The sequence below is a fragment of the Haliotis asinina genome, chromosome 3 (assembly GCF_037392515.1).
Source record: "Haliotis asinina isolate JCU_RB_2024 chromosome 3, JCU_Hal_asi_v2, whole genome shotgun sequence".
Classification (NCBI taxonomy): domain Eukaryota; kingdom Metazoa; phylum Mollusca; class Gastropoda; order Lepetellida; family Haliotidae; genus Haliotis; species Haliotis asinina.
In genome coordinates, this window is record NC_090282.1 from 7912621 (window position 1) to 7924153 (window position 11533).

Genomic DNA, 11533 nt, shown 5'->3' on the forward strand with positions numbered 1-11533 from the left:
ACCTGTAAATAGCAAAAGGCACCACTTTGGGGTCTGCCATCGTCAACTATATCCCCCGGCAAGTAATGTGGGGGGATAACAAGTAGCAGTTAAAGCATTATGATGAAATGCTTGATCAATATCTGCCTGGACTGATGATGAGCTGTAAGATTCTAGCTGTCACAAAAGAGGATCATAATATGTCTCCCTAAATATATTATATGTGGCTCTGTTGCACAGATTCAAGTCGATGCTTAACCACAGTGGCTAAATATTGTCTATAATTTAGACCTCCAACTTTGATGGTTCTGCATGTATCATGTTCACTGACATGAAAGTAACTTCATATCTGGCACACTGACATCTTATGGGTGTCAGAGCAGCACTTAGCTGATGTTTTGTCACTAGCCATAATAGTGCTAGGATTTAAGCAAAGAAATAATACAAAAACACAGATTTAGGTCTCCTCTACTTCAAAATGATATCAAAGAAAACACCAGGAAAAAGTCTGCCCCCAAAATACAACCACCAATGAGTTCATTGTGTATACTAGTATTGTTGGTTTATTTGATCTTGACAATATGAAGATCTATCAATGAAGATCCAAGACAAGTCAGTCTTTTCATATCTCGATGTAGTGTATTTCATTGTCAGTCAAGCCATGTCTTTAAACATGAATATCTTTCACATTACATAGACAAGCAGTCACAAACTGCTGTAAGTCATTTATGCAGCTATCAAACAATCAACATGCCACATACCAACAATAAAATGACTGCATCAAATTGTATTGTTCCCGATCGGACACTGTAGTTTTCTCTCCCACTTGAAGCCCTACTTCAAAACAGATATAGCCTGCTTAAGAAGTGATAGGTTTCTGGACAACACTGCATACCACTCTGATGGATCTGAAAATATTTAACAATGGCATTGGATCTCCACTGTTAGAATGCTCTGAAATTCATAGACATGCACCTCTTGCTACAGAACTTAGGAATATGATTAGGTTTTCCTGAAAATGACGCAACAAATCAATGGCATCAGTGAAACCTATGACTAAATCTGAAATACTTCTAGTAAACATCAGTCCTAAACTGAACCATGAAAGATGATTAATCAGACTTCCTTGTCTCCATTTCATGCTCCCACGATTGTAGCACAAAGGCCATGGCTCCAAGGTCATGGTGCTGACCGCATGGCACCTAGGGCTCTTTAGCTTCAAAGTAGAGATTGTCATAAACTTAGGGGCCCAAACGCATGCATGTCTATCCAACAGACACTTGCATAAACTTTATTGTTGGAATGTTCTTACTTCTTGAGTTTGACGATGAGTTAGGACTTGCATCTATATTTGTGTTACTGTCAGTCAGAATGATGAATACATGGACCTAAACCTGAAACCTGTACAACAATGACCCCATTTTCTTCATTTTATAAACATCACTTGTGACCAACCAAACATTAGACAGAGGGAGCAAGTTTAGTTTTAAATTAGCCTTCAGCAATATTCCAGAAATATGACAGTGGAAACACCAGAAATGGGTCCACACATTGTACCCATGTGGGGGCACAAACATTAAAATGAACTGAGAAGTAAATATGAATATCTTGCTGTCACATTTTCAACCTCCAACACTTGTTGCAACTGTATATATTTCAGAAATAAGGTCAGCTAGCAGACAAAGACTCAACCCTATTGAAACATACATGTACAAGATACTTGTGACAGCATTTTCATTATGCCACATATTTCATGTTAGCCAAATTGATATGCACAAAATCCTGTCCCTTGATACAGGTCACTAGGCAACTCATAAATGCTGTATCAAGTGACATTTCTGTATCAAAATGTCTGGCAAGCATTCCTTGCCATAAAAACAGTGTTACAAAAGAAGAGTCATCAGAAGATGACATATCCTCCCAGCCCCCACATATCTGAAAGGACAAATCATCTGACAGTTACTTATTGTTTTTTTAGTCTAAGTTTGAATTGTTTCAATGGAATTTATGAAAAATATAAATGCCATATATCTGTCATCAGCAAAAGTCACCATTTCAAGATCTGTCTCATATATCTGCCAAGATTTGTTGAAAGATATGAAATGGTTTTCGAGTTGTGCTCCAGACGCAAAGCCCATCCCTCCATTTTGAAACTAAGGCCGAAATGTGTCCATGGAACCAAGAAATTAATAAATCACAAAAACCTGTAAATACCAAAAGGCACCACTCTGGGGTCTGCCACACATATCTACCAAGTTCTATTGACAGATGTTAAGAAGCTTTTGAATTCTGCTCCTGAAACAAAACACACCTCTCACTTTTGAGATTAAATCCGAAATGTTTCCATGGAAACCCAGAAAATATACGAAATTACAGAAACATGTACATAGCAAAACGCACCACTTTGGGGTCTGTCACACATATCTACCAAGTTTTGCAGAAAAATATTGAACGGTTTTTGACTCCAGAAATGAAGTCCACCCCACCATTAGATAACACCAAAATGTTCCATGGAAAAACAAAAAAATTAAAAATGCCAAAACTGTGTAAATAGCACAGGTTGACACTATGATATATAGCAAGTTTGGTCTAAAACTATTGAACGGTTTCTGAGTTAAGCTCCAGAAACACAATGATTACAGACGGACAGATGGGCAGACAGACATATGAGGCGTCGACTATATCCACCCGCATTAAATGCTGTGGGGATAATAAAAATGCCCAGACTGCATAAATAGCAAAAGGCACAACTACAGGATGAGATTAAAATATCTATCAAGTTTGGTCTAAAAATATTGAATGGTTTCTGAGTTAAGCTCCGGAAACAAAATGATTACGGATGGACAGGCGGATGGGCGGACAGACAGACAGACGAGGCATCTATCTGACAACTTGTTTTGCCTAAAGGCTGCTACTTCACACTCCACAAATAGCCCTGACTCCAGGGAAGTGACCTGTGACCAGTTCACCCCATCTATAGAACCACTCATGTGGTAAACCCACCTGTACCTCAGTCCACCAATAAAAACCAGTGTATTGATCAGTCATCTACAAAGCCTTTAAGAAGAATAATACTGAACTGATATTGAAGATTTCCTCATTAGTTACACTTGAATGACTCGATAAAAACTCATTCTGAGCAAATAAATAATGTCAATACCACAAGGTGCATGTGGGCAGGTATAAAACAGCTAACAAAACAATTAAACACTGATGAATATTTTCAAAAATGTTCAAATAAGACCTATTACTCAAGTAATTACATTTACATAAATGCTTCAGCAATACTAGCTGAGATAACAATACAAGTATCTTAACTCTTTCCACACCTGTCAACCAGAGGCATATACTGCTATGACTCTGAGTTCCCAGAGACTCTGAGATGGAGCCTATGTTTATCAAGGAAAATACCTGCTCATAAATCATTATTACTACTACATGTCATACACCATTTGAAAGGTCTAATCCAACTGTTTATAAATATGAAAGTTATGTTTTACTATATTATTCACGTAATAAGACTACAACTTAAACAATGTAATTTTTAATGAAAATGCAGGCTTACACGTTGACACATATGTCCAGATATACCCCGAATGAAACAAAAACTGGGGCGATTTTTTTTCCATTTGTAACATGTCATTATATCCCCTTCCCTTTTTCTTTCACATTTTCATTTTTGCACAATCAGAAAATTATTATACAAAAGATTTCTGAAGTAATATGGATGATCGTGTATCTCCCGACATCAGTAACATTCCGTCTGGTAACGTGATACAACAGTGTGAAATACTTCCGTTTTCGAAGGTTCGTTTGAATAACATACGAGGTGACTTGTTTGATGGCAGGTATCGTTCGAAAGCTTTGAACATCAACCATATCACTCCACCCTTACCAAGAGTATTTTCACAGTTGTAAGAAGTGATCTTACTGGATGAAGATTGGTTTCTAATGATGCTTTTTCACCTCAGTCTGCCATAAGGATCGTGATTGGTCAAAAACAGACATGTGACCTATGTGAGACAATCAGATAACAGCAATGGATACTGTCCTCTTAAACTAAAACCTGTTAATTCAGACGTAAGTTTTGGGTACAATCATGCTATTCCGGACATGTTACACAAAAAAATCACCCCCAAAACGTATTATGTGGAACTTATACGACGTATCATGCTAGGTTATGTCCCATGTAAAGAAAGTTTTATGCATGTATTATAGCATTTAACATTATGTCTGAGCGTGAGTTCTGAAGCGACAAAAGCTGAGATGTCACTTGACTTACATTGCACGATTGCACAATAAAGATGAAAATAGTGAGTTAAGATGCTTTTTTGACGACTTTCATGAGTACTGTTGTTGATTTCATTTTTCAGGTTCTTCAGTTTGTTTAATTATTATCTCGAAACATTGTTATTTTACTCTTTGAAAACTTTGATGCGGACCCATTGCCGAAGCATGTGTCCGGGAATTGTGTTTTCATAAAAACATTGTGAAAAATAGTTTATAATTCTAATCCTGTCCATAATAAATAGTCATTTGAAATTTGATAAGTGTTTTCAGACATTGTGAAAAGTGATAGAGTTGATAAAAGAATCATATATAAGTTAGGTTCTGAAAATTATATATCATTTTGATGCAGCTACTGCCTGGTTGGTATACCAGCCCACAATGTTGAATGGGTTAACAAGAGACAAAATGCCACTCAAAACTTCAAAACTGGTCACCCTAACTTTTCACTTGAAGGCCTAATAGTGGGATTTGCCCATGCCACTCGACTGTCCCACTTATTGATGAATCAGGTTATTTAAATTGCCACATCTCTACTTCCTACTTAGCACATGCAACACTATTCTTCACACAACTATCTCAATCTCTGACATTATTTCACACAGCACACATAATTATATCATATTAACTGTGTAGTGAGTTGGACAAACATCCCTGTTTCTGTTTAGAGTATTCCTTTACAAGGGCTTGATGAGAAAGAGCTTATTATTTAGACTGAAGTAAGTTAGTTATAGTACACATAAATCAGCCAGTAATGTCCTTTTATGTCTGACTAGTTTAAATAAAACTTCATTTTATGAACTACTTTCAAGATCCAAAGGTCCCTGTGAGGTTAAATATAATGACTACATATGACATGCAACAATGTCCAAGTAAGTACTTAATGATGTGCATGGTTTGAAAATCCTTGGGTGAGTGAGTGAAATACCATTTTTTTGTGACCAGGTGACAATGAGTCAACCATATAAAACTACTGTTCACTTCATGTAAGATATTTAAATTCATTATAAACTTGCTTAAAGGTCACATGCAACGTAAAACACAACTTTGCAGATTCTGATACCTTTAGGTAAGCACTTACCGAAACAAATCATGAAAAGTGCCAATTCAACCTATATAGTTGAAAAAAAAAATGTGGTGAAAAAAAAGCCAGTGAAATCGGAGTTCAAACGATTCATTAAATTTCCCCCAGCACTGGGGGGAAAACTGGTTTCAACAGCTGTGCTGTGCTGCGCTGCGCCCATAACACATGCGCAGTGAATAGGTTCACGGAGCTTGAAACAGTATGCATACTCGGAGTATGAGATCGTGAGCAGTAGTCTAATCTTGGTTGTGTACACAAACAAGCTAATAATCTGCTCATTAGATAAAAAACTTGTTGATTGTGGTAAGCAGCCTCTGTAACAGAGAAAGCTCAATGTCTGGTTTATTGATACCTGTATGTCTGCCTGCCTGTCTGCTAAAGACAATATACAATAGACAGCTTCAATCATTGACCTCATGCAGTTTGTACTTAACACCCATCAGACTATACGGCATAAACAAAATAAATTAATTTATGACTCGTGCACCCGAGTCCAGTCTCTACCACATTATATAATTAGACAGGTGTGATACTTGTACACATGACAAGTCTTTATGTCTGTGGGTTGCAAACAAACTACATTTTCCTGCTTTGTACTCGGACGAATGGCAGTTTCCAGTCATGCAGTAGTTTACAATCTCTGCTGAGATGATATTTGATTTGATTGAACTCAAATTCAGAGAAGGTGTATTTACAAAACCAAACACCTCTATATAAATTCTCTATGGATAACAACTTCTTCTAGTGTACATGATTCTGTTTGACGACGGTATATGAATCCATAATGAAACGATGCATCAAGTACAATAAAAGAAGTTGTTATTCATAAAGAATCTTACTTTCTTGTGACTAGCCATAGTTATAAAATGCCCATCAAACAGATCATCTTTCCATACACACAATGAGCCCTCAGCGTAACAGCAAATGAACCAGCCAATCGGAAGCTGTTGTTACACTTGAGTGTTTCGAGGAAAGTAAGCCCAAGTACAAAATATTGCATTTTTGAATTGCGACTGTATGCTTATAACTTAGTTTATTTGTTTTTTAACAAGCAGCAATGTATATTTGATGTCATGAATAAGTGATAATTGTGTTTTAATTCTGTTTGATTTTTTGGTTGCACGTGACCTTTAAGGTGTCCATTTCTGGGTAGCTTAGCATGTACATTTTCAAAATCAAGCACTCGTTGCAGCAAAATTTCACTGAAACTGGTCAGGGTAATAGAAAGTCAATACAACAGTGAATGAATATAACCTTCACACACTGTACACGTGGGGAATCGGACATGGGTATGAACAAATGCTTTAACCAATAGTATGTGTTTAATTATTTCTTTGAATAAACAGTCCATGATGTTAAATTTGTTACCTTTTTTCCTCTTACTTTATGACAGACAAGGATGTAAACTAATGTAAAATAGCTTGTAAAAATCCTATTCTCTTGCAAGTCTCAACAACTGTGACTATTTGTTGTTCAAACTGTTAACCTCCAGATTCATATAACCGTTGCTCAAGTGCTCTCAAGCCTCAAGTGGTATGATATATATAATCAAATCTTGTTATCTCAAATGTTCAGGCAGCTTGACACATTAGTTCTTTGCTCTGCCAACCACTTGGCTGATCAGGCACTAGTTAATAACACAGGACCTACATCTTATTACTTTGATGACTGATTACCCAAGCATTTAACATGTTTAAATAAGCACTGCTTTTGCAACATGATTCACATATAAAGAACAGAAAGACCAAATTAGACAGCTATCCAAGTTACACAGAAATTTCCCATATCAATGCCTGAAGGCTCAAATTATTCTGTGGTCAAGAGGTTGGAGAACTGTCGGAAAATATTTTACTGTAACATTGCTGATGAATTAAGTAAGTTCAATCTGGTTTATACATCAATGCAAGAAAGACAGAGTCCGAGTTTGACAAAGTGCACTGTACGACAATGCACACTAAGCTTCCTCTTACTACTTCCTTCTTCATTACAGACTGTAGGAGGTAACTTTAATCCTGTCGTTTCCTGCTGGCATGATGGCCACACGGGTCATCCTGCGGACAGGTCATCCTTTCTTTGAAACATCACATTGATATGATGCCACGGCAACTGTTGCAATCTGAGAGTCTTCAGAGTTCTGTATTTCCTTATCACATCAATGGAACTAACCAACTTACTGTGAGTTACAATATGTACAGAAAATAAAAAACATCAAAATGATGATCAGCCTCGAAAGTTGTATTCTTCTTGGGATTCTTTCACCAAATATTATGTATTCATAATTTCATTAGCAATCTTTCACCACACTACAACGTAAGGCAAGGCTTACAATGCCGATTGTAAATAATGGCAAGTTACCTACACAACAATTAAAGCACAGTTGATTTTTCTTTAAACAGTACTAAGACTATATACCTAAAACACACAGGATGAATGGGCGATGATAGAACTATTTCACAAAATAGCAAACAAAGATAAAATATTTGAAACATCTGAACAAGAACGCGAACGTTCTGTTGATCATTACCTGGGATTTACAGGATGCAAATTCTAAGAACTGACGTATGAAATTTGACTGTGGATGCAATGAAATTTATCAGTGCACGCTAAAAAGGTCCAGCTACTCTTGTCAAAATTCCAGATCTTAATAGCCATTAGCATTTACCTGCATATTTATTACAGACAACTCTTAATACGTTTCAGTATCTTTCCACTGTATTTTGTGTTATATGTATGTGTATATATACATAGCTCATATGGCCTGTCTTATGAACCTGTCAATCATTAAGCTATATATATATACAGTCAAGTGTGACATGCAGGTCAGTAAGCGATATATGTAATCAGGTCAATTTTTGTGCTAATTTTAACTGCTACAGATGATCTACAGATTACACAGGAATTCTGAAAATTTAGGTCATTTAAGGAACTTTATGAGGACTTATAGTTACGTTACCCTTACAATACCAATTAAACTCTACTTCAAGGAAAACTGACTTGGTCTGTGAGTAAAGTGAGCTAATTAAAAAGACAGGAGATTTCAAATACCTATTTCTTATTACTTTTTTAACTTTAAATCTTTTATTCAATTACCCCAATACCTATTTGCTATCACTCAGCACAGAAGTCATCTTGCTTTAGTCTTGGATAACTTTCGTATAAACACAACAAACCAGTAAGTCACAAAATGATACTTACTCTTTCCATTTCTGTAAACTCTTCATCGAGTTCTGTGCCTTTGGCTCCACCAATCTTTTCACTGACATACTGCAATTAATGAAACCAACATAAAGCACGCTGAATCACCTGTAGGAAGAGTACCTTTTAAAACAATAGTCTTCTCATACATATTATGCAAATATGTCACTGTAAAGAGAAATGGAGACCCAGGAGTGTATGAAAAAAGCCCCAAACCAAGCCAGGCAAATTGGCTAATCAAGTCAAAATGTCACCAGCCAAAAATGTATTTAACCAGACCAGACAAAGCAAAGAAAATAACTAAATGTAACGCTCAATTTGAAAAGTAGATTTTAAGTCATGGTGAATTTATTCAGATGCACGGAACATGTTATCTAAAACTCTTACCAAACCATAGGGATGGCAAGCTCTGTCAGAAATGTAGACGGACTTCGGCAGTCAGATATTCCATATTTCATACAGTGGTAGTAAATTATTTGGACATAAAATCACATTTTCACTTTTCACAAGAATTCCAACGCAGTATATTCCAATGATTCATATTGCTTACAGATTATATATAAGGATCAAAACCAAATCTCTCAGAGAACAACAGTTCAAATCTGACATAACATTCTGTAGATTTCAAAACATATAGCTAATCCAGTAATAACAGCAACCACAAATTCACAGTCTAACTAATTCGCAGTCTCAATTAACAAGGAAACAGGATATTTTTATCCTGGTCCTTGTATAGGTGTGGCTGGGTTGGGTTGTTTTTATTGATCACAATACATGTACCCATATATCCAAACATTTTCAGCGTCCCAATGCATATGAACAGGTTGTCAACCACCTGTCATGATAAACAGTAAACAATTATACATATAGAGTGCCGATTCTAACATAATAGAACTAGGAACAAAGCTATGATACATAACACATGACCCCATAACGGTGGCAAACTAGCATAAGTAAGATTCAAAATCACTGAAGGGTGACACGCTGCTGTGTCGAAACACAGCCACTTGACTCTACCAGATTGTCAAAACACACGACTTGTCAGATCTTTCTCATTCCCGTTACTCGTCCATTTCTCTCTGTATGTGATTTGTTTTAAAACCATACCTGATTGGCCTTGTTAAACTGTTTCTTGAGTCCCGCCAACGACATTTTGACAATCGTGAGAGACTCACATGCGTCACAATACTCAAACACCCGTGATAATTTCTCGAAGCGAATTTACTCCCACCGACGGGGCATCCCTTTAGACGTCATATGGATCGTACTATCATTACGACTAATGTTTCAAGCAGTACGCGCTCATAAGCCTTCTGCTGGTTTCGTTCGACGAGTACTAAATTAGGTTCTTAGTTTGTAACACAAGGCAAAGGACATCTCAGTCCATCAGATATAATATAGAGTATGTGATGTTAATAAAGTTATTATTTTTCAGTGAAATAGAAAACTTGATTTAATGTTTCAATGTTGTGTGGTTAATAAATTAAATTGTCACTAGGAAAAGGGGATTTACTCATTTATTTAAGTTGTGAATTCATAAAGAGACGCTGCAGAAGAGAACACATCAAAGCAAATGTAGAGATATCAATAACGTTCCCGTTTCTGTTAGTAAATCTGCGTAAAGTGAAATACTACTCGTTCGTACAACGAAACTGTATATCGTGTCCAAAGTAGCAAACGACATCTAAAACACATTCCAAAAGAGGAATTGTTTAACTAACAATATGTTCACCATAGACATTCTAATCCAGTGTCTTGACTTTCAAATCAATTAAAAGAGAATTAAACTGATCGTCATAGCCTATACACTTCATTCATTCAGAAGTACCAGCTCCACATATAAAATATATTTATTTTACTTCGATTAATGGTAACGTATTGTAGTGATCAGTAGTTTGGGGTTGTCTGGTTGCTATTCCTCTGTAATCTAAACCAGACTGTACCTTGGACAGACCTGTCTTGCTTCTTTACTATCCGTCCAGTGTTTATGTTTCTGTCGTGGTGTTTGATCACCCCTAATCGTGTCGTAGGCTGGGCGTATCCACAAACACAACGTGTGTGTTTCAGTTGTTGACAGGCTGCTGTCGTGGAGCAGCCGGTGTATCTCACATTGAGCCACAGTCACAGACACATCACAATATGCAGCAATACGCCCGATATCCCTTTCTTATTTTCTTAGATTTTACAGCGGATTTATGTTGATACATGATGTATCGAATTCATATAACATATATTTCATGTCCACAGATCAGATCTTGATCCTTAGGATATGAATAGACTTGGACAAGCCTTTAGCCACAGAAAATACAGTCATTAGGAATAACAGAATACATTGAGTCCAGACAGAGCAGGTTTGACTGATTATTGTAGAGTCTGATATCTTTTTGAATACATGCACTTATGGTATTCATAACACAATGTATAAATAGGGTTACGTTATCAACTTCCATAGTTATACAGTCCCCTGGCCTTCAATAAAGACTAACATGTGGATTGATGGGCAACAATGTCGGCTGTTGATGTCCCACTGATGATCAACCCTCGTACAGCACCATGTAGACTTTCTTCGTATGTCATCGAACTTCAATACTTCCGGCAAAAAAATCTCCTAACCATCTGCATGTCGAGGTATAACTGCATAACTGGAGGTAGTTGCAGTTAAATCTAGACTGAGGTGAAACTTAGAACCTATTGACGAATTTCCAGTGTCCGTTACACACTGGTTAGGTTTTGGCAACCTCTTATGATTTGTTCACGTCAGGACGCTTCAGTGCCTCCTACGGAATGAACGAATGATCTTGCACGATGCCGTTGCCTCCCTCTGGACACTTTGTTATTCATACTTATGTCGTCCTTTTATATAGGCATACACTGATGGAAGTTGACATGCGGTGCTTTTCAACATATAGTTCCTGAAATATGGTTAGTTTGAGGTTACAGAAACATGCATGCTTCATTATGGGATCCTCGAGTATTATGAAACTCTCA

General features: G+C 36.8%; 2 protein-coding genes across 5 annotated transcripts in view; one reads left to right on the top strand and one right to left on the bottom strand.

Annotated features, from left to right (window-relative positions):
* Positions 1-9826, bottom strand: part of LOC137277402 (endophilin-A3-like) — a 49840-nt gene extending 40014 nt beyond the window's left edge. For all 4 annotated transcript variants that reach the window (XM_067809112.1, XM_067809111.1, XM_067809110.1 and 1 more), the window contains exons 1-2: positions 9653-9826; positions 8546-8614 (exon numbers count right to left, since the gene is read on the bottom strand). In XM_067809112.1, coding sequence (XP_067665213.1) covers positions 8546-8614; positions 9653-9697 — 114 coding nt within the window. In that variant the 5' untranslated portion in view covers positions 9698-9826. The remainder of the gene's footprint in view (positions 1-8545; positions 8615-9652) is intronic.
* LOC137277413 (uncharacterized) overlaps positions 1-11533 on the top strand; it is a 278114-nt gene that overhangs the window by 199475 nt on the left and 67106 nt on the right. The window lies entirely within an intron of this gene.